At 43.2% G+C, this 21860-nt stretch overlaps 1 protein-coding gene across 1 annotated transcript in view; it reads left to right on the forward strand.

Annotated features, from left to right (window-relative positions):
• Nucleotides 1-19207, forward strand: part of LOC126424623 (transcription factor SPT20 homolog) — a 32867-nt gene extending 13660 nt beyond the window's left edge. The window contains exons 2-5 of the mRNA XM_050087360.1: nucleotides 10025-10226; nucleotides 12745-13168; nucleotides 14674-14950; nucleotides 19168-19207. Coding sequence (XP_049943317.1) covers nucleotides 10025-10226; nucleotides 12745-13168; nucleotides 14674-14950; nucleotides 19168-19207 — 943 coding nt within the window. The remainder of the gene's footprint in view (nucleotides 1-10024; nucleotides 10227-12744; nucleotides 13169-14673; nucleotides 14951-19167) is intronic.
• Nucleotides 19208-21860: the final 2653 nt, after the last annotated feature.

Below are 21860 nucleotides of genomic sequence, written 5' to 3' on the forward strand. Positions count from 1 at the left end.
ATTTATGTGAGACGTGACATCACATATGACCAAGATAAAGATATAGACAAGGAAGTAGCAAAATTTTGAAGCCTGTGTGGATCCGTAGAAACTAGACACGAAACATAGCAAGAATGAAGTTTTGGCACTCGACGCATTACCCTACGGAAGTGAATGGTGGGTCATTTACAAATGGCAAGAAAGTGAGACTGCGGCAGGTGACGTGAGATTTCTTAGAGCTGCGAAATTCTGTACCAGAGTAGACATTAGGAAAGAATTAAACACATTTGTCGTAAGAAACAAAACTGAAGACGACAAAGGAAAGTGGAGTAAACACCTTGACAGAATGAGTAATGGCACACTATTTTACTAACTCAGAAATTATAATCTGGAAGGCCGAAGAATTCATGGAATGCCAATGAAGAGATGGACACACTAACAGGCAAAGGCCTAATAGTTCAAGTGATGAAGAAAAAGAAGACAGGCACTACTAAATGTGTGTGTTTTGTTGTTTCTTTTACAGTCAGTTGCTTACCCAAATAAGACAGTGGTGGTTATTGCCGAAATATCGGATGTTCATGCAGAATTATCGCTACAATTTCACCGAGAACATTTTTCACAACAAATCAGACATGACAGACTATGTGGTCATGAAAGATTAAATTTCTCATAAAATTTATTACTATTCCAGGACAGAAGTCAGTGAAGTGAGTCCTCCTGAGATTTCCACATCCACCACTGCCCCAAAAACCACGCCTGCCGTGTCTTCGACTGCAGCCACTGACCTACAGTATTTGCGCGGTCAACATCAGCGGCAGATGCAGACGTTGTACCACCAGATGAGGCACCTGCCTCCCGAGTACAGTCAGATTCTGCGAGATCAGCTGCAGGAGAAACAACGGCAACAGCAACAGCAGCTGAAACAACAGCAGCTGCAAAAGCAACAGCAGCAACAACAGAGACGGCAGCAGCAGCAGCAGCAGAGGCAGGAACAACAGCAGAAGCAGCGACAGCATCAGGAACAGCAGCAGAAACAGCAGCAGCTGCAACAACAACGGAAGCAGCAGCAGCAGGAGCTGCAAGCGTCTTCCACTGCATACACGTCTGTAAGGGCTGTTGGCAGCCCATACCGCTGGGCAGACATGGGCTCCGGTGTCGAAATCTCCAGCAATGCTATTGATGATGGAATCGTTGTGCAGAGGTTAGTCACCTTGTTTACTCTTGTTGTGATGTCTCCACAATCGCCACAATTTCCATAATTTTTTTTTCCAGTGACGTGTAAGTATATGCCACAGTGCTCTGCTAATGATATACTGAATCCCTTCTTCAGATCGATAACAGTTTCTCTTATTACAACTGTTATCACACGCACTTTCTTTTACAGTCCACACTGTTAAAATCAAATTACAGCGTAAGAGTTGCCATACTTGCAGAGAAAAATAAATTGCTCTTTTTATTTCATCAGACATATACAGGGTGTTACAAAAAGGTACGGCCAAACTTTCAGGAAACACTCCTCACACACAAAGAAAGAAATTATGTTATGTGGACATGTGTCCGGAAACGCTTACTTTCCATGTTAGAGCTCATTTTATTACTTCTCTTCAAATCACATTAATCATGGAATGGAAACAAACAGCAACAGAACGTACCAGCGTGACTTCAAACACATTTGTTACAGGAAATGTTCAAAATGTCCTCCGTTAGCGAGGATACATGCATCCACCCTCCGTCGCATGGAATCCCTGATGCGCTGATGCAGCCCTGGAGAATGGCGTGTTGTATCACAGCCGTCCACAATACGAGCACGAAGAGTCTCTGCATTTGGTACCGGGGTTGCGTAGACAAGAGCTTTCAAATGCCCCCATGAATGAAAGTCAAGAGGGTTGAGGTCAGGAGAGCGTGGAGGCCATGGAATTGGTCCGCCTCAACCAATCCATTGGTCACCGAATCTGTTGTTGAGAAGCGTAAGAACACTTCGACTGAAATGTGCAGGAGCTCCATCGTGCATGAACCGCATGTTGTGTCGTATTTGTAAAGGCACATGTTCTAGCAGCACGGGTAGAGTATTCCGTATGGAATCATGATAACGTGCTCCATTGAGGGTAGGTGGACGAAACTGAAATGAGCTCTAACATGGAAATTAAGCGTTTCCGGACACATGTCCACATAACAGCTTTTCTTTATTTGTGTGTGAGGAATGTTTCCTGAAAGTTTGGGGTACCTTTTTGTAACACCCTGTATAATTACACTGAGGCGCGTAGGCAAGTGGTATAGGCAATCGTATTCAAACGCGGAGACATGTAAATAGGCAGAATACGGCGCTGCAGTCGGCAACGCCTATATAAGACAAGTGCTGTTACAATGGCAGGTTATCAACATTTAAGTGAGTTTGAACGTGGTGTTATAATCGGCGCACGAGAGATGGGACACACTATGTCCGCGGTAGCGATTGAGTGGGGTTTTCCCGTACGACCATTTCACGAGTATACGGTGAATATCAGGAATCCGGTAAAACATCAAATCTCCGACATCGCTATAGCCGGGAAAAGATCCTGCAAGAACGGGACCAACGACGACTGAAGAGAATTGTTCAATGTGACAGAGGTGCAACCCTTCCGCAGATTGGTGCAGATTACAATGCTGGACGATCAACAAGTGTCAGCTTGTGAACCACTGAAGGAAACATCACCGATATGGGCTTTCGGAGCAGAAGACCCATTCGTGTACCCTTTATGGCTGCGCGACACAAAGCTTTACGCCTCGCCTGGTCCCGTTTAAACCGACATTGGACTGTTGATGACTGGAAACATGTTGCTCGGTCGGACGAGTCTCGTTTCAAATTTTATCGAGTGGATGGACGTGCACGAGCATGAAGACAACCTCATGAATCCATGGACCGTGCATGTCGGCATGGGACTGTTCAAGCTGGTGGAGCCTCCATACGAGGGGCGTTTAAAAAGGCCGTGCAAAAATAAAAACTACTACGTGTTTGGGGTTTGTTGTGGTCTTCAGTCCTGAGACTGGTTTGATGCAGCTCTCCATGCTACTCTATCCTGTGCAAGCCTGTTCATCTCCCAGTACCTACTGCAACCTACATCCTTCTCAATCTGCTTAGTGTATTCATCTCTTGGTCTCCCTCTACGATTTTTACCCTCCACGCTGCCCTCCCAATACTAAATTGGTGATCCCTTGATGCCTCAGAACATGTCCTACCACCCGATCCCTTCTTCTGGTCAAGTTGTGCCACAAACTCCTCTTCTCCCCAGTCCTATTCATTACTTCCTCATTAGTTATGTGGTCTACCCATCTAATCTGCAGCATTCTTCTGTAGCACCACATTTCGAAATCTTCTATTCTCTTCTTGTCCAAACTATTTATCGTCCATGTTTCACTTCCATACATGGCTACACTCCATACAAATACTTTCAGAAATGTCTTCCTGACACTTAAATCTATACTCGATGTCAACAAATTTCTCTTCTTCAGAAACGCTTTCCTTGCCATTCCCAGTCTACATTTTATAGCCTCTCTACTTCGACCATCATCAGTTATTTTGCTCCCCAAATAGCAAAACTCCTTTACTGCTTTAAGTGTCTCATTTCCTAATCTAATTCCCTCAGCATCACCCGACTTAATTCGACTACATTCCATTATCCTCGTTTTGCTTTTGTTGATGTTCATCTTATATCCTCCTTTCAAGACACTGTCCATTCCATTCAACTGCTCTTCCAAGTCCTTTGCTGTCTCTGACAGAACTACAATGTCATCGGCGAACCTCAAAGTTTTTATTTCTTCTCCATGAATTTTAATACCTACTCCGAATTTTTCTTTTGTTTCCTTTACTGCTTGCTCAATATACAGATTGAATAACATCGGGGAGAGACTACAGCCCTGCCTTACTCCCTTCCCAACCACTGCTTCCCTTTCATGTCCCTCGACTCTTATAACTGCCATCTGGTTTCTGTACAAATTGTAAATAGCCTGCCGCTCCCTATATTTTACCCCTGCCACCTTTAGAGATCGAAAGAGAGTATTCCAGTCAACATTGTCAAAAGCTTTCTCTAAGTCTACAAATGCTAGAAACGTAGGTTTGCCTTTCCTTAATCTTTCTTCTAAGATAAGTCGTAAGGTCAGTATTGCCTCACGTGTTCCAGTGTTTCTACGGAATCCAAACTGATCTTCCCCGAGGTCGGCTTCTACTAGTTTTTCCATTCGTCTGTAAAGAATTCGTGTTAGTATTTTGCAGCTGTGGCTTATTAAACTAATTGTTCGGTAATTTTCACATCTGTCAACACCTGCTTTCTTTGGGATTGGAATTATTATATTCTTCTTGAAGTCTGAGGGTATTTCGCCTGTTTCATACATCTTGCTCACCAGATGGTAGAGTTCTGTCAGGACTGGCTCTCCCAACGCCATCAGTAGTTCCAATGGAATGTTGTCTACTCCCGGGGCCTTGTTTCGACTCATGTCTTTCAGAGCTCTGTCAAACTCTTCACGCAGTATCGTATCTCCCATTTCATCTTCATCTACATCCTCTTCCATTTCCATAATATTGTCCTCAAGTACATCGCCCTTCTATAGACCCTCTATATACTCCTTCCACCTTTCTGCTTTCCCTTCTTTGCTTAGAACTGGATTTCCATCTGAGCTCTTGATATTCATACAAGTCGTTCTCTTATCTCCAAAGGTCTCTTTAATTTTCCTGTAGGCAGTATCTATCTTACCCCTAGTGAGATAAGTCTCTACATCCTTACATTTGTCCTCTAGCCATCCCTGCTTAGCCATTTTGCACTTCCTGTCGACCTCATTTTTGAGACGTTTGTATTCCTTTTTGCCTGCTTCATTTATTGCATTTTTATATTTTCTCCCTTCATCAATTAAATTCAATATTTCTTCTGTTACCCAAGGATTTCTACTAGTCCTCGTCTTTTTACCTACTTGATCCTCTGCTGCCTTCACTACTTCATCCCTCAAAGCTACCCATTCTTCTTCTACTGTATTTCTTTCCCCCTTTCCTGTCAATTGTTCCCTTATGCTCTCCCTGAAACTCTGTACAACCTCTGGTTCTTTCAGTTTATCCAGGTCCCATCTCCTTAAATTCCCACCTTTTTGCAGTTTCTTCAGTTTTAATCTACAGGTCATAACCAACAGATAGTGGTCAGAGTCCACATCTGCCCCTGGAAATGTCTTACAATTTAAAACCTGGTTCCTAAATCTCTGTCTTACCATTATATAATCTATCTGATACCTTTTAGTATCTCCAGGGTTCTTCCATGTATACAACCTTCTTCCATGGTTCTTAAACCAAGTGTTAGCTATGATTATGTTGTGCTCTGTGCAAAATTCTACCAGGCGGCTTCCTCTTTCATTTCTTAGCGCCAATCCATATTCACCTACTACGTTTCCTTCTCTCCATTTTCCTACACTCGAATTCCAGTCACCCATGACTATTAAATTTTCGTCTCCCTTCACTATCTGAATAATTTCTTTTATTTCATCATACATTTCTTCAATTTCTTCGTCATCTGCAGAGCTAGTTGGCATATAAACTTGTACTACTGTAGTAGGTGTGGGCTTCGTATCTATCTCGGCCACAATAATGCGTTCACTATGCTGTTTGTAGTAGCTTACCCACATTCCTATTTTCCTATTCATTATTAAACCTACTCCTGCATTACCCCTATTTGATTTTGTGTTTATAACCCTGTAGTCACCTGACCAGAAGTCTTGTTCCTCCTGCCACCTAACTTCACTGATTCCCACTATATCTAACTTCAACGTATCCATTTCCCTTTCTAAATTTTCTAACCTACCTGCCCGATTAAGGGATCTGACATTCCACGCTCCGATCCGTAGAACGCCAGTTTTCTTTCTCCTGATAACGTCATCCTCTTGAGTAGTCCCCGCCCGGAGATCCAAATGGAGGACTATTTTACTTCCGGAATATTTTACCCAAGAGGACGCCATCATCATTTAATCACACAGTAAAGCTGCATGCCCTCGGGAAAAACTACGGCTGTAGTTTCCCCTTGCTTTCAGCCGTTCGCAGTACCAGCACAGCAAGGCCGTTTTGGTTATTGTTACAAGGCCAGATCAGTCAATCATCCAGACTGTTGCCCTTGCAACTACTGAAAAGGCTGCTGTCCCTCTTCAGGAACCATACATTTGTCTGGCCTCTCAACAGATACCCCTCCGTTGTGGTTGCACCTACGGTACGGCTATCTGTATCGCTGAGGCACGCAAGCCTCCCCACCAACGGCAAGGTCCATGGTTCATGGTGGGGGGGGGGGGGGGGGTGTTTGGGGTAAACATTTCTTATTTTTCGACGTAGTCTCCTTTTAGACTTATACACTTCGCCCAAGGCTTTTCTAATTTGTTGACCCCTTCAGAATAATAGGAATTGTCCAAGTCTGCAAAATAGCTATTAGTTGCTGCAATCACCTCCTCGTTTGATTAAAATCTTTGTTTTGCAAGCCATTTCTTCAAATTGGGAAACAAATAGTAGTCCGAGAGAGCCAAGTCTGTAGAAAACGGGGGATGTGAAACCAGTTGGAATCCTATTTCCATTAATTTTGCGTCCACAACTGCTGAGGAGTGTGCTACTGCATTATCATGATGGAAAAGGACATATTTTGCTGTCCAATCGTTGGCGTTTTTCTTGCAGCTCGGTTTTCAAACGGTCCAATAACGATGAATAATTTGCACCTGTAATAATTTTACCCTGTTCCAGATAGACGAGGATTATCCCTTGCGAATCCCAAAAGACAGTCACCATATCCTTTTCGGTCGAAGGAGTGATCTTCGTCTTTTTTGGTGCAGATTCTCCCTTGGTAACCCATTGTTTAGATTGTTATTTGACATCAGGAGTATAGTAATGTACACATGTGTCATCCATACTGACGAAACGACGCTTAAAATCCTGCGGATTCTTCCTGAACAGCTGCAAACCATCCTTGCAACACTTCACACGATTCCGTTTTTCGTCAAGCATGAGCAATCGCGGAACCTATCCTGCGGATAGCTTTCTCATGTCCAAATATTTATGCAAAATATTATGTACCCGTTCATTTGACATTCCCACAGCACTAACAATGTCGCGCACGTTAACTCCTCTGTCATCCATCACCATATCATGGATTTTATCAGTGATTTCTGGAGTCGTAACCTCCACAGGGCGTCCAGAACGTTCAGCATCACTTGTGCCCATATGACCACTCCGAAAATTTTGAAACGACTTATAAACTGTTCTAATCGAAGGTGCAGAGTCACCGTAATGTTTATCAAGCTTCTCTTTAGTCTCCTGAGGCGTTTTGCATTGCATAACGTAATGTTTAATCACAACACGAAATTCTTCTTCGTCCATTTTTTGACAATCACTCGACTTCCTTGATTCACACGAATGCCAAACACAAAGAAATATACCAACATGGCTGAAACTTGGTGTGCGTTCTTTCCAAAGATGCTACTAACTAAACATGATCTCGATACGCACTTGTGGTGCCATCTCTCGGACTTTGCACGTACTTTTCAAACGCCCCTCGTATAAGTGCCGTGCCGCCTAGCCGCGGCCCGATTGAAAGACTAACCGTCATACTAAAGCTATAGCAGTGACTTATGAACTATTTTGTTTTGCTTGCATTGAACATAGCGAAGGATCATGATTCTGTGGATGTCGCCAGTTGATTGCGACACACCTTTGCGAATACGCAAAAAGTTAAGAATTGTCAATTTAACTTACTCGCATTGTAATGAAGTCCGGTAATACGATTTGCTTGAATTGTTGTCTAGCGATCCGAGAAACCTGCTTCCTAGGCACCTTATATTAGACGAGTGGGCAGGATACTACGCAAATAGTTTCGGTCGACTGAGCATCATCAGGTTCCTGTGCACCAAATGGAAATAATTGAAATTTATTGCAGTCTACAGATACCTGATAATGGCCAGTCGACTGAAACCAGTTGTTAAAATAAATACACTACTGGCCATTAAAAATGCTACACCACGAAGATGACGTGCTACAGACGCGAAATTTAACCGACAGGACGAAGATGCTGTGATATGCAAATTATTAGCTTTTCAGAGCATTCACACAAGATTGGTTCCGGTGGCGACACCAATAACGTGCTGACATGAGGAAAGTTTGCAACAGATTTCTCATACACAAACAGCAGTTTACCGGCGTTGCTTGGTGAAATGTTGTTGTGATACCTCGTGTAAGGACGAGAAATGCGTACCATCACGTTTCCGACTTTGGTAAAGGTCAGATTGTAGCCTATCGCGATTGTGGTTTATCGTATCGCGACATTGTTGCTCCAGTTGGTGGAGATCCAATGACTGTTAGCAGAATATGGAATCGGTGGGTTCAGGAGGGTAAAACGGAACGCCGAGCTGGACCCCAACGGCCTCGTATCAATAGCAGTCGAGATGACAGGCATCTTATCCGCATGGCTGTAACGGATCGTGTAGCCACATCTCGATCCATGAGTCAACAGATGGGAACGTTTCCAAGACAACAACCATCTGCACGAACAGATCGACGACGTTTGCAGCAGCATGGACTATCAGCTCGGAGACCATGGCTGCTGTTACCCTTGACGGTGCATCACAGACAGGAGCGCCGGCGATGGTGTACTCAACGACGAACCTGGGTGCACGAATGGCAAAACGTCATTTTTTTCGGATGAATCCAGGTTCTGTTTACAGCATCATAATGGTCGCATCCGTGTTTGGCGACATCGCGGTGAACGGACGTTGGAAGCGTGTATTCGTCATCGCCATACTGGCGTATCACCCGGCGTGATGGTATGGGGTGCCATTGGTTACACGTCTCGGTCACCTCTTGTTCGCATTGACGGCACTTTGAACAGTGGACGTTACATTTCAGATGTGTTACGATCCGTGGCTCTACCCTTCGTTCGATCCCTGTGAATCCCTAAATTCCAGCAGGATAATGCACGACCGCATGTTGCGGGTCCTGTACGGGCCTTTCTGGACACAGAAAATGTTAGACTGTTGCCCTGGCCAGGACATTCTCCAGATCTCTCACCAATTGAAAACGTATGGTCAATGGTGGCCGAGCAACTGGATCGTTACAATACGCCAGTCACTACTCTTGATGAACTATGGTATCGTGTTGAAGCTACATGGGCAGCTGTACCTGTACACGCCATCCAAGCTCTGTTTGACTCAATGCCCAGGCGTATCGAGGCCGTTATTACTGCCGGAGGTTTCTCTGCCTCGTGATGACTGGGTGCTGTGTGATGTCCTTAGGCTAGTTAGGTTTAAGTAGTTCTAAGTTCTAGGGGACTGATGACCATAGATGTTAAGTCCTATAGTGCTCAGAGGTGGTTGTTCTGGGTACTGATTTCTCAGGATCTATGCACCCAAATTGCGTGGAAATGTTATCACACGTCAGTTGTAGTATAATATATTTGTCCAATGAATACCCGTTTATCATCTGCATTTCTTCTTGGTGTAGCAATTTTAATGGGCAGTAGTGTAGTTCCCAAGGATGAACGAGTTTGCCCATCTCTAGAGTGGGATATGGTGAAACAACGGCTGCCACAATGTGAGTCAGTGGCAGCCACAGGTGGGTTGCAGTGATCGGTCATGCAGAAACGTCCGTCAGTATGTACACATACAAGCCTTCTGTATATAGATATAGATAACTGTAGTCTGCAGAACTTCACAATCGAAGAGTGGTTAACCAATAAAAATATTTCTTCGAGTAATGGCAAAGCCAGCGACAGTTTTAAACAAACATTTAGTTTACAGTTCTTCAAAATCGAATAGAACTTACGCAATAAAAATATGTCTCCCATAATAAGCTCTTTAATGAAAATATTACGATTAGAACTGACTAATATATTGTGTAATGACTAAAATAATTGTAATGATGTTAAGGCGTTATGAAACGGACTAGGCAGAGAACACATGGACTATGCGGCTGCCACACGGACACTACACCTGGCCGCTGAGCTCACAGTATTACTGTTGGTGTGTTTCCCTGGAATGACTTGAGGATTCGCAACCGCTGTTGCAGGAGCACACCCCCACCAATCAGCAGCTTGCTACTGACTCGAGGAAACGCCCTGTTCTTCCTTAACGACGTCGATGGCTCGTCCAGCCCGAACGACCAGCTGCAGGCTCCAGCCGAGGTCGGCAGCGCCAGTGCTGGCCGTGACGTCTTCGACCACGCCAAGGCCCTCGGGAACAGCGACACCTTCCACCAGAGTGACGCCATGGTGAGCTCTCTCATCAACTTCTTCTTCTTCTTTCGTACAAGTCAGCTGAAGATCACTTTAAGCTACAAAGCTAGCCTTACGCTTTCTTCAGTAGCCGTTCATCTGTTCACATTTTTTTCTCTCCTATCGTGTGTCATACATTTTCTTTCCTGTCTTTCTGGGACTGTTTTGTCTTTGAAACCTCTCACCTTTTAATTTAGGTTTTACACTTTATCCTGTCTGCAATTTCTTGAATATCGGTTTCAAGTTCTTCACACATTTTCCTAACTCATATAGGTTTACCTTTTACAAACTGATGCACAATTTTTCTTGTCGTTCTATCAACACTTTTCTTGGGTATGGCCATAAAGCATCAACCTAGTTTCATCTTTAAATTTTTCTTCGTGATTACAGTCTTCTGTGTTATTTTTTCATATAAAAGTTTCATCTTTTGGCCCATTTCCTAATATATGGCTCAAATTGGTGCTTTGCTTTTTCCTGATTTCATAACTTTCTGTAATTAATTCTAAAATTAAAGTTCCTTATGCATGGAATGTAGTCGAATTAAGTCGGGTGATGCTGAGGCAATTAGATTAGGAAATGAGACACTTAAAGTAGTAAAGGAGTTTGCTACTTGGGGAGCAAAACAACTGATGATGGTTGAAGTAGAGAGGATATAAAATGTAGCATGGCAATGGCAAGGATAGCGTTTCTGAAGAATAGAAATTTGTTTACATCGAGTATAGATTTAAGTGTCAGGAAGTCGTTTCTGAAAGTATTTGTATGGAGTGTAGCCAGGTATGGAAGTGAAACGCGGACGATAAGTAGTTTGGACAAGAAGAGAATAGAAGATTTCGAAATGTGGTGCTACAGAAGAATGCTGAAGATTAGATGGGTAGATCACATAACTAATGAGGAGGTATTGAATAGAATTGGGGAGAAGAGGAGTTTGTGGCACAACTTGACAAGAAGAAGGCACCGGTTGGTAGGACATGTTCTGAGGCATCAAGGGATCACCAATTTAGCATTGGAGGGCAGCGTGGAGGGTAAAAATCGTAGAGGGAGACTAAGAGATGAATACACTAAGCAGATTCAGAAGGATTTAGGTTGCAATAGGTACTAGCAGATAAAGAAGTTTGCACAGGATAGAGTAGCATGGAAAGCTGCATCAAACCAGTCTCAGGACTGAAGACCATAACAACAACATTCGTAGGTGCAGTCTGGTCAAATCTCGTTTTTCTCCATATTTCTTATTTCAATATAAAGACCGCATGTAAATAATACACTGTAAAAAGTACTTCTTTATATGGACACCACCGCTATACGTTTATTGAATGAAGGCGATGTCATCCCATCCTGGCGTTAATATCTATTACGAAGTATTCTTAGTCACACAACTAGACCCTACTTACGTAGCCATTATGAACTGTGTTTATACTCTAGTGTCAATATCGTACATCGGAAATTATGAGTTACGGTTATGCTCAGCTGGTACATAACATATTGTGAAACAGCACATTATAGCTGCGTACCCATTAACGAGGTAACACTTGCATGAAAATAGTAGCGAACGCCCACAATATGTTACTATTTGTGCTGCTTTACAAACAGTCTAGCTACACATTCTAATTCTCCAAAGAGCGCTGAATTGCAGCTGCCACTTACTCAATACATAAAAATTCAGTTGATAAGAGTTTCGCACTTTAAACTGTGAATATCTTCCTGTTATATCGTTATCATCGATAGAGATTCAAGTGGATATTATACCACAGTAATCTAACACTGTTCTGATGCATTATAGTTAGGATAACATTTTCTGTAAAATGAAAACCAAAACAATGTCTTCTAATGACACTGGGCATTTCGTGACACGCATCATCAGCGTCATCGTCTTTTCCGTTTTACTGACTACCCTTGCCTATACTACAAATATAAAATGGCGTTATTGTCACAAAAACCATGGAAAAACTCGTGAACTCTATATCAATGGATATCTTGCATGTACCACTACCTATTCCACTTTTGTCTAGCGTTTCAATGGCTAACGTCTGGGATGAATTTATGAAACAATCTTTTCTAGCAATGTACTTCAAACAAAAAAAATATTAGAACCTATCCAAAATCACTCTAAACACCAGAAAACGTTACTCAGCTGAATGATATTATTAGAATACCACAAAACCATAGCCTCTTCAGATGGGAATAAAAGATAATTTCGTGAAAATGTTGTTCACGAGTTACAGCTTACACATCAGTCCACACACGTCCAGTTCTTCCAGCGTTTTGTGAACGAAATAGTGTCAGGACATTTCCACCTTCAGTATATCATTTCCAGTAAGCTGACCCATAAAACACTTGGCATTACACATAATGAAACCATCAGTACACATAAAAACCAGTCGGTAATATAAAGACTGGTACTTATCATGCAATTGTAGGGCCCGATTTGCCTAGGTCGCCCTGTAATTAGTAGGTTAGCTTGTGCATAATTAGCAGCACGTGGGCTACCAGTAATATACCATCAAGCTCTTTGTGACAGCCTGCAACGACGCCAGTGGCCACTACACCACCCCCAGCTCCTTCACTGACGTCACCGCCTGCGTCTCCTCTTCAGAGCATGCCCTACCGACAGCAGCTGCAGAAGCCTCACAGCTGGCCTCCACAACCAGTGGCATCCCAGCAGCACCGTGAACAACAGCAGCTGCAGCTGCAGAGCTCCAAATCCCAGCCGCGACAGCCACAAGCCTCCCAGTCCACAGAGCAGCAGCTGCAGCTGCAGCAGCTGAAGAATCCCCACAGCCCTCCAAGGGAGTCACCGCAGACACAGTCCACAGGACAGCAGCTGCAGGGCCAGAAGCTGCGTGTCAAGCAGAAGCACCGTAGCAACAGACATCGACACAACAAGCAACGCCCAGCATCCACTGAGCACTCCTCCATGTCTTCTGGGACAGACTTTGCAAACGGTAAGTGAGAATATAAGCTAATTTCACATTCTGCCCAAGTGCCTCATCCTTAGCAAGTGAACAAGAAAATTTTCTGTTTCTGTTGTTCAGCTTTTTTGTTATTTAAAAGGTATTTACATTCCACCAAATTAGGTGGGATGGCAGCTACAATTATCTACTGATTGAAATATTTAAGATTAAATTAATAAACAGTTTATGAGGTTGAAATACAGAGGACAGTGTTCATGAAAAGTTGGTTGGTTCAAATGGCTCTGAGCACTGTGGGACTTAACATCGTAGGTCGTCAGTCCCCTAGAACTTAGAACTACTAAAAACTAACTAACCTAAGGACATCACACAACACCCAGCCATCACGAGGCAGAGAAAATCCCTGGCCCCGCCGGGAATTGAACCCAGGAACCCGGGCGTGGGAAGCGAGAACGCTACCGCGCGACCACGAGATGCGGGCATGAAAAGTTGATGATGACGACAGTCATAATGGTGATAATGTGATGTGTGCTCCTGCTGACTGCCTGTGGGCATCGGGTTGTGGGAGGTGTTGAGAGGATAGATGGAAAAGGATGGGAGATGACTGTGTGAAGGTCCAGATAGTTAAGATGCAGGTGTTTGGATAGGAGTCAAATGCCAGCAGGGCAAAGGATGAGTGAGATTTAATCTCCGTTTGAGATGGTATTGGTATATTAGGGTACGGTGTAGCTGGTAGGAGGGATACAGCCCAGGGATGAGTTCCTACATTCTAACTGATGTAGTTTGTACATTATTTATGAAATAGGGATGCCTTTCAAATTTATGGCGGAAGAATACGCCAATAGTTTCTTTATGGCAAATGTGATGATAATGCTATGGCTGCAGTTAATGAATATCGCGTACGTTTTCCAACTCGGAGGATGCCGAATGCACGAACCGTTAGTGGAGTATTTCGAATGTTACGAAAGACAGGTTCTCTAAGTAGCGTTCATAATGTGGATGTTCTGGAGAATTTCTGCAAATACAGGTCTGGGACATGTTTTATTAGATTCAGCAGACCAATAACAACAAAATAAATGTAAATCATGCTTTACCTTAGCCTCATACAATTTTGCGATGGCTTCATATTAGCAAAGATATTAATTTCTGGCAAAATCATTTATTTGTGGACCCATGTTTGTATGTACATTTTTCTTTACTCTTTCACCCTATATATATATATATATATATATATATATATATATATATATATATATATATATATTTCTGTCAGCTGTCAAAGACATTTGTCTGATTAAAGCACACACCCACACCCACCCACCCACCCACCCACCCACACACACACACACACACACACACACACATATATATATATATATATATATATATATATATATACACCTCTCAAGGATAGTGCACCTGAAGAAAATTTGAGGAAGTAATAGTGACGACACTGTACTCTTGCATATTCCAATCAATGGTATGACCTCTTGGACTTTTCATTTGTCAGAGAAACTGAGCCCCTCTTGCTGCTGCAGGCTCAGGAGGTGCCAGGGTGCCGCCACCACCCACCTTGCCGCAGCTGGGCGGCCGCTGGGACGTGTCCACGCAGCAGCTGTCCACGCAGCAGCTGGCCCCGCAGCAGCTGCCCCCACAGCTGGGGGCACCCGCAGGCTCCTTTGTAGCACAGCTGCCACTCACACCGGGCGGTGGCCCAGACGCCGCATCTGTGCCGGCGCTGGTGATTCCCATAACGGCACTCCAGGCAGCGGCCTCCCCGTCACTGCTGCTCCAGCAGCTGCAGCAGCAGCAACAGCAGCTGCCGTGGGGGCAGCAGCTGCAGCCCCTGGCCATAGCTGGACAGCATGCACTGCCGTTGCTGAGGTGAGGACTAAATGTCGCTGGGGACTTTTCTGGTGTGGGGAGATTTAGAAGACTTCCGATTGCTGTTGTGAAAGAAACTTTTGAGGTGTTTTGTAGGTGTTTTGAGATAGTCGTCAGAAGCTGAGGCCAAACTGTAAAGTACTTGCAACCGTCTCTGCTTTACAGCTCAGAAACAGCAAACCTTTTTTTCTACTACTTAAATTCCATATTTATTAACAAATGTATATGTTAGATAACAAACACTTAATCATATTGTTTTATTAAAGTTAATATACTTTTAGTTTTAAGAATGAATCACATGAAATGTGAGCACTGACAAGAAATTAAAATTTAGGTACAAGAATTTGAAGCATTGAATAATAACTGAAAAATTTTTTAGCATAGAACTGTATCACACACACAAACACACACAAACATATATATATATATATATATTGGATTTGGTGGAAATGGATGGTAGGTATGGGAGGGAGAGATGGGAGAGATTGCAGGTGGGAGTGAAGGATCTTATCGCATCGTCTTTGACCAACCCTTCTCTGCTGAACTGTTACTGATTTAATCTGTAGCTGACCAGAAGTACACTACTGACCATTAAAATTGCTACACCGAGAAGAAATGCAGATGATAAACGTTACATTTTCACGCAATTTGAGTACAGAGATCCTGAGAAATCAGTACCCAGAACAACCACCTCTGGCCGTAATAACAGCCTTGATACGCCTGGGCATCAAGCCAAACAGAGCTTGGATGGCGTGTACAGGTACAGCTGCCCATGCAGCTTAAACACGATACCGCAGTTCATCAAGAGTAGTCACTGGCGTATTGTGACGAGCCAGTTGCTCGGTCATCATTGACCAGACGTTTTCAATTGGTGAGAGATCTCGAGAATGTGCTGGCCAGGCCACCAGTCGAACATTTTGTATCCAGAAAGGTCCGTACAGGACCTGCAACATGGGGTCGTACATTGCCCTGCTGAAATGTAAGGTTTCGCAGGGATCGAATGAAGGATAGAGCCACGGCTCGTAACACATCTGAAATGTAACATCCATTGTTCAAAGTGCCGTCAGTGTGAATAAGAGGTGACCGAGACGTGTAACCAATGGCACCCCATACCATCACGCCGGGTGATACGCCAGTATGGCGATGACGAATATACGCTTCCAATGTGCGTTCACCGCGATGTCACAAAACACGGATGCGACCATCATGATGCTGTAACCGGAACCTGGATTCATCCGAAAAAATGTTTTACCATTCGTTCACCCAGCTTCGTCACTGAGTACACCATCGCAGGCGCTCCTGTCTGTGATGCACCGTCAAGGGTAACCGCAGCCATGGTCTCCGAGCTGACAGTCCATACTGCTGCAAACGTCGTTGAACTGTTCGTGCAGATGGTTGTTGTCTTGCAAACGTCCCCATCTTGACTCAGCGATCGAGACGTGGCTGCACGATTCGTTACAGCCATGCGGATAAGATACCTGTCATCTCGACTGCTGGTGATAGGAGGCCGTTGGGATCCAGCACGGCGTTCCGTATTACCGTCCTGAACCCCCCGATTCCATATTCTGCTAACAGTCACTGGATCTCGACCAACGCGAGCAGAAATGTCGCGATACGATAAACCGCAATCGCGATAGGCTACAATCCGACCTTTATCAAAGTCGGAAACGTGATGGTATGCATTTCTCCTCCTTACACAAGGCATTACAACAACGTTTCACCAGGCAACGCTGGTTAACTGCTGTTTATGTATGAAAAACCTGTTGAAAACTTTCCTCATGTCAGCACGTTGTAGATGTCGCCACCGGCGCCAACCTTGTGTGAATGCTCTGAAAAGCTACTCATTTGCATATCACAGCATCTTCTTCCTGTCGGTTAAATTTCGCGTCTGTAGCACGTCATCTTCGTGCTGTAGCAATTTTAATGGCCAGTAGTGTATATATATGCATATTCAAGTACAGAGGTATTATGTAAACAGACAGAATGCGGTGCTGCAGTCGGCAACGCCTATATAATAGAACAAGTGTTTGGCACAGTTGATAGATCGGTCACTGCTGCTACAATGGCAGGTTATCAAGATTTAAGTGAGTTTGAACTTGGTGCTATAGTCGGCGCACGAGTGATGGGACACAGCATCTTGGGGTAGCAACGAAGTGGAGATTTTCCCATACGACCATTTCACGAGTGTACCGTGAATATCAGAAATGTGGGGAACATCAAATCTCCGACATCGCTGCGGCTGGAAAACATCCTGCAACAATGGGACCAATGACGACTGAAGATAATCGTTCAACGGGACAGAAGTATAACACTTCCGCAAAATTGCTGCATATTTCAATGCTGGACCATCAACAAGTGTCAGCGTGCGAACCATTCAACGAAACGTCAGCGATATAGGCTTTCGGAGTCGAATCCCCACTTGTGTACCCTTGATGATCGCATGACACAAAGCATTACGCCTCGCCTCGGCCTGTAAACACCGACATTGGACTGTTCATGACTAGAAGCATGTTGCCTGGTCGGACGAGTCTCGTTTCAAGTTGTATCGAGCGGATGGAGGTGTACGGGTTTGGAGACAGCCTGATGAATCCATGGATCCTGCACGTCAGCAGGGGTCTGTTCAAGGTGGTGGAGGCTCTGTAATGGTGTGGGGCGTGTGTAACTGGAGTGATATGGGACCCCTGATATATCTAGATACAATTCTGATAGGCGACACGTACGTAAGCATCCTGTCTAATCACCTGCATCCATTCATGTCCATTGTGCAGTCCGACGGTCTTGGGCAATTCCAGCAGGACAATAGGTCACCACACAAGTCCAGAATTGCTTCAGAGTGCTGCAGGAATGCTCTTCTGAGTTTAAACACTTCCGCTGGTCACCAAACTCCCCAGACTTGAACATTATTGAGCACATCTGAGATGTCTTGCAATGTGCTGTTCAGAAGAGATCTCTACGCCATGGTACTCTTACGCATTTATGGGTAGCCCTGCAGGATTCACAGTGTCAGTTCCCTCCAGCACTAATTCAGACGTTAGCTAAGCCCATGCCACCTCGTTCTGCGGCACTTTCTCGTGCTTGTTGTTGTCCTACACGATATTAGGATATATACAGGGTGTTACAAAAAGGTACGGCCAAACTTTCAGGAAACATTCCTCACACACAAAGAAAGAAAATATGTTATGTGGGCATGTGTCCGGAAACGCTTACTTTCCATGTTAGAGCTCATTTTATTACTTCTCTTCAAATCACATTAATCATGGAATGGAAACACACAGCAACAGAACGTACCAGCGTGACTTCAAACACTTTGTTACAGGAAATGTTCAAAATGTCCTCCGTTAGCGAGGATACATGCATCCACCCTCCGTCGCATGGAATCCCTGATGCGCTGATGCAGCCCTGGAGAACGGCGTATTGTATCACAGCCGTCCACAATACGAGCACGAAGAGTCTCTACATTTGGTACCGGGGTTGCGTAGACAAGAGCTTTCAAATGCCCCCATAAATGAAAGTCAAGAGGGTTGAGGTCAGGAGAGCGTGGAGGCCATGGAATTGGTCCGTCTCTACCAATCCAACGATCACCGAATCTGCTGTTGAGAAGCGTACTAACACTTCGACTGAAATGTGCAGGAGCTCCATCGTGCATGAACCACATATTGTGTCGTACTTATAAAGGCACATGTTGTAGCAGCACAGGTAGAGTATCCCGTATGAAATCATGATAACGTGCTCCATTGAGCGTAGGTGGAAGAACATACTGACGAAACTAAAATGAGCTCTAACATGGAAATTAAGCGTTTCCGGACACATGTCCACATAACATCTTTCCTTTATTTATGTGTGAGGAATGTTTCCTGAAAGTTTGGCCGTACCTTTTTGTAACACCCTGTATATCTAGGTGTGGGTGTGTGTGTGTTTGTTTGTAGTGTCTGTTCTTTCAGAAGTAATATGGAATATAAACATAGTAAATGACGTTGTTGCTATGAAGGTGTGAACTAGGGCATTTAATGTAGAAACGTATGCGCTATGCACTCAGCTGCCAGTGTATCTTGTAAATTGATGTTTTGTACACAACTGTGATGTTTTAAATTTTCTTGAGAAATACATCATAATGCTTTATGAATTTGACATTTGGCATTGAGCTTTAGAGGTTATGAAGAAAATCCAGGGCTGCTAGTGAGTCTATGAAGCTCATCAAGTATGCCCAGTAGTTATACAGGGTCAGGAGCATATGAAAATAATAAAATGGAGAAATTAAGAAAGACCAGAGCATACAATCTTTATCAAATCTGGTGAGTGAAAGTGTAATTCTACCTTTTCATTCTCTCACAGGAGATTGCAATCCGTGGTGAAAGGAAAGAAGAACCACAGAAACTTCTGAATGTCATGAACAGTCTAAGGAGCACGGAATATGGATTGAGAATAAACTAAATAAAACTGAAGGTAGCAGAGTAACAGAAGTGAGATTAGCAACCATTTTGACACTGAAATTTGCGATCGCAAGGTAGACAAAAATGAAGGAACTCTGCTATCTTGTAAGCAAAATGACAAATGATGGAACAGATAAGAAGAATACGATAAGCAGTCTGGTACAAGCAAGGAATGAATTCCTCCTTAAAGGATGTTTACTAGTGTCCAACATAGGCTTTAATTTTACGAATATACTTCCGATAATGCACATTTGGAGCAAAGCATTTTATGAAAGGGAACTGTGGACTGTTGTAATATGACGTAAAAAGGAAATTTAAGCATTTGAGGTATTGCCTGTAGATGAATGATGAAAATTAGATGGACATTAAATAAGAAATGAGGAGGTTCTCTGTAGAATCGGCGAGGAAAGAAATACATGGAAAGCACTGATTAGAAGAAGGGGCAGAATGAGAGACATGTGTTGAGACATCAGAGAATAACTTCCACGGTACTTGAGGGAGCTGTACAGAGGGGACACTGTAGGCATTTGAGACATGTTGTTACAGTACGATGCAGAAAAAATGAGGGACTTCCAATACACATACAGCAAGAGAGGAAATTGGAAACGGCTTAAAATATTTGGGAGGATTATTGATTGGATATTAGCAAATGGCTTCTCTCTTAAGAGGACTCAGCACATTGGGTCTTGAACAACGATGTCTTATGTAAAATCAATGTTACTTAAAATATGAGCAAAGTAATTTTAACTAGAAAAACATAAATTTTGTGGCAGCTTAAATAGTTCAGTTCTCATTGTGTTACTGCAGGTCTTGGAGACAGACAAATCAATGTTAACATAATTTACTTACTTTCATTCAATAATACCCTAAGGCCGGCCGGTGTGGCCGTGCGGTTCTAGGCGCTTCAGTCTGGAACCGCGTGACCGCTACGGTCGCAGGTTCGAATCCTGCCTCGGGCATGGATGTGTGTGATGTCCTCAGGTTAGGTTTGAGTAGTTCTAAGTTCTAGGGGACTGATGACCACAGATGTTAAGTCCCATAGCGCTCAGAGCCATTTGAACCAAATACCATAAGGAATTGTATTCTAGGGTAACTCATGTTAAAGAACGAAGGTCATGATCGCACAAAAGCGTGATTTGAGAAGAACATGCAATGCCACCTTCCGTCATATTGTAGACATATGTTTAAGGAGTTAGGCATTTAACTACAGAATCACTGTGCACATCCACTCTCACGAAATTTGTTGTAAATAATCCATCTGAGCTCATAAGGAACGATGGCATCTATGATTATTATGCTAGAAGGAAAATTACCTTCATTACTCTTCATTAAAACTTACTTACAATCAGAAAATGATTAATAATATTGTTGTCAAACTCTCTGATCACTTACCTAATCGTTTTAACTACCTGACAGATAGCAACATGTAAGTTTTGAAGTAAGCTGAAAGTCTTATTCTGGGCAACGCCATCTATTTGTTTAACGTAAAACGATTACATTCTATCTTCTGTTAGTAAACAAAATTTTTTTTCAGTTATTTGAACTGATCAGTAAATGGCACCATGCAGCCATATCTAAATAACAATTAAGCCAATATCCTGCGAACTGAATAGTTAAAAGTAATTTTGATGTATGTATCAATCGACCTTGTCTCTAACTAATTAATTACCTAAGTATACGCAGTTGAGACTTGCTATAATGAGCAGATAATATCTTTCTTATAAAAGGCTGTTTGCAACATGTACAGTACCTATAAAACTTGGCTGTTGATAACTTCCCACAGATGTTGAAGGGAAGGGACTGCAGCGCACCCATAGCAAACACAATGGCTTAGGTAGGCGTAGAAACGTCCAGTTGCGTTAACACCTGGAAATGAGTTCCTCTTGGAAGTTTTTTGCTTTTCATTTGGCTAAAACGGACATATATGGGTATATTAATCAGTGCACGAAAGCACATTATCCCACTAAATTATTCCATCCTCCACAGGGAAGACAAGTATCAAATACAGGTAAACGTAATCCCCATAATGGATTTGTAATGAAATGATTCCACACGAGTTAATAGCCGTACAGAATGGCGATAAATTTTGTCTCCATAAAGCTATCCACACTTCATGTAGTATCTTTCTTTATTTTCAGTATTTACAGAGTATTTGCCCTCTGAGAATTCTCACATGAGTCTTCAACTTCCATCACTCCTATAATACCTCACCAGAAACGATTAACTGCAGTTTCAGTGGTATGGAATGAAGTCGGGTATTTTTCGTTGAGGAACTCTCAATCCATTTGCCTCGGAGACGTTTAAACAACCGGTTTTTCCGAAATATTTCAGAACACGCGACTGCGGTTGCTTCATCGTTTACGTGAGCAATCAGTGTTTGCTATCGTTTATTAGTAACATTTTCTTCACAT

The sequence above is a fragment of the Schistocerca serialis genome, chromosome 10 (genome assembly GCF_023864345.2).
Source record: "Schistocerca serialis cubense isolate TAMUIC-IGC-003099 chromosome 10, iqSchSeri2.2, whole genome shotgun sequence".
Taxonomy (NCBI): Eukaryota; Metazoa; Arthropoda; class Insecta; order Orthoptera; family Acrididae; genus Schistocerca; species Schistocerca serialis.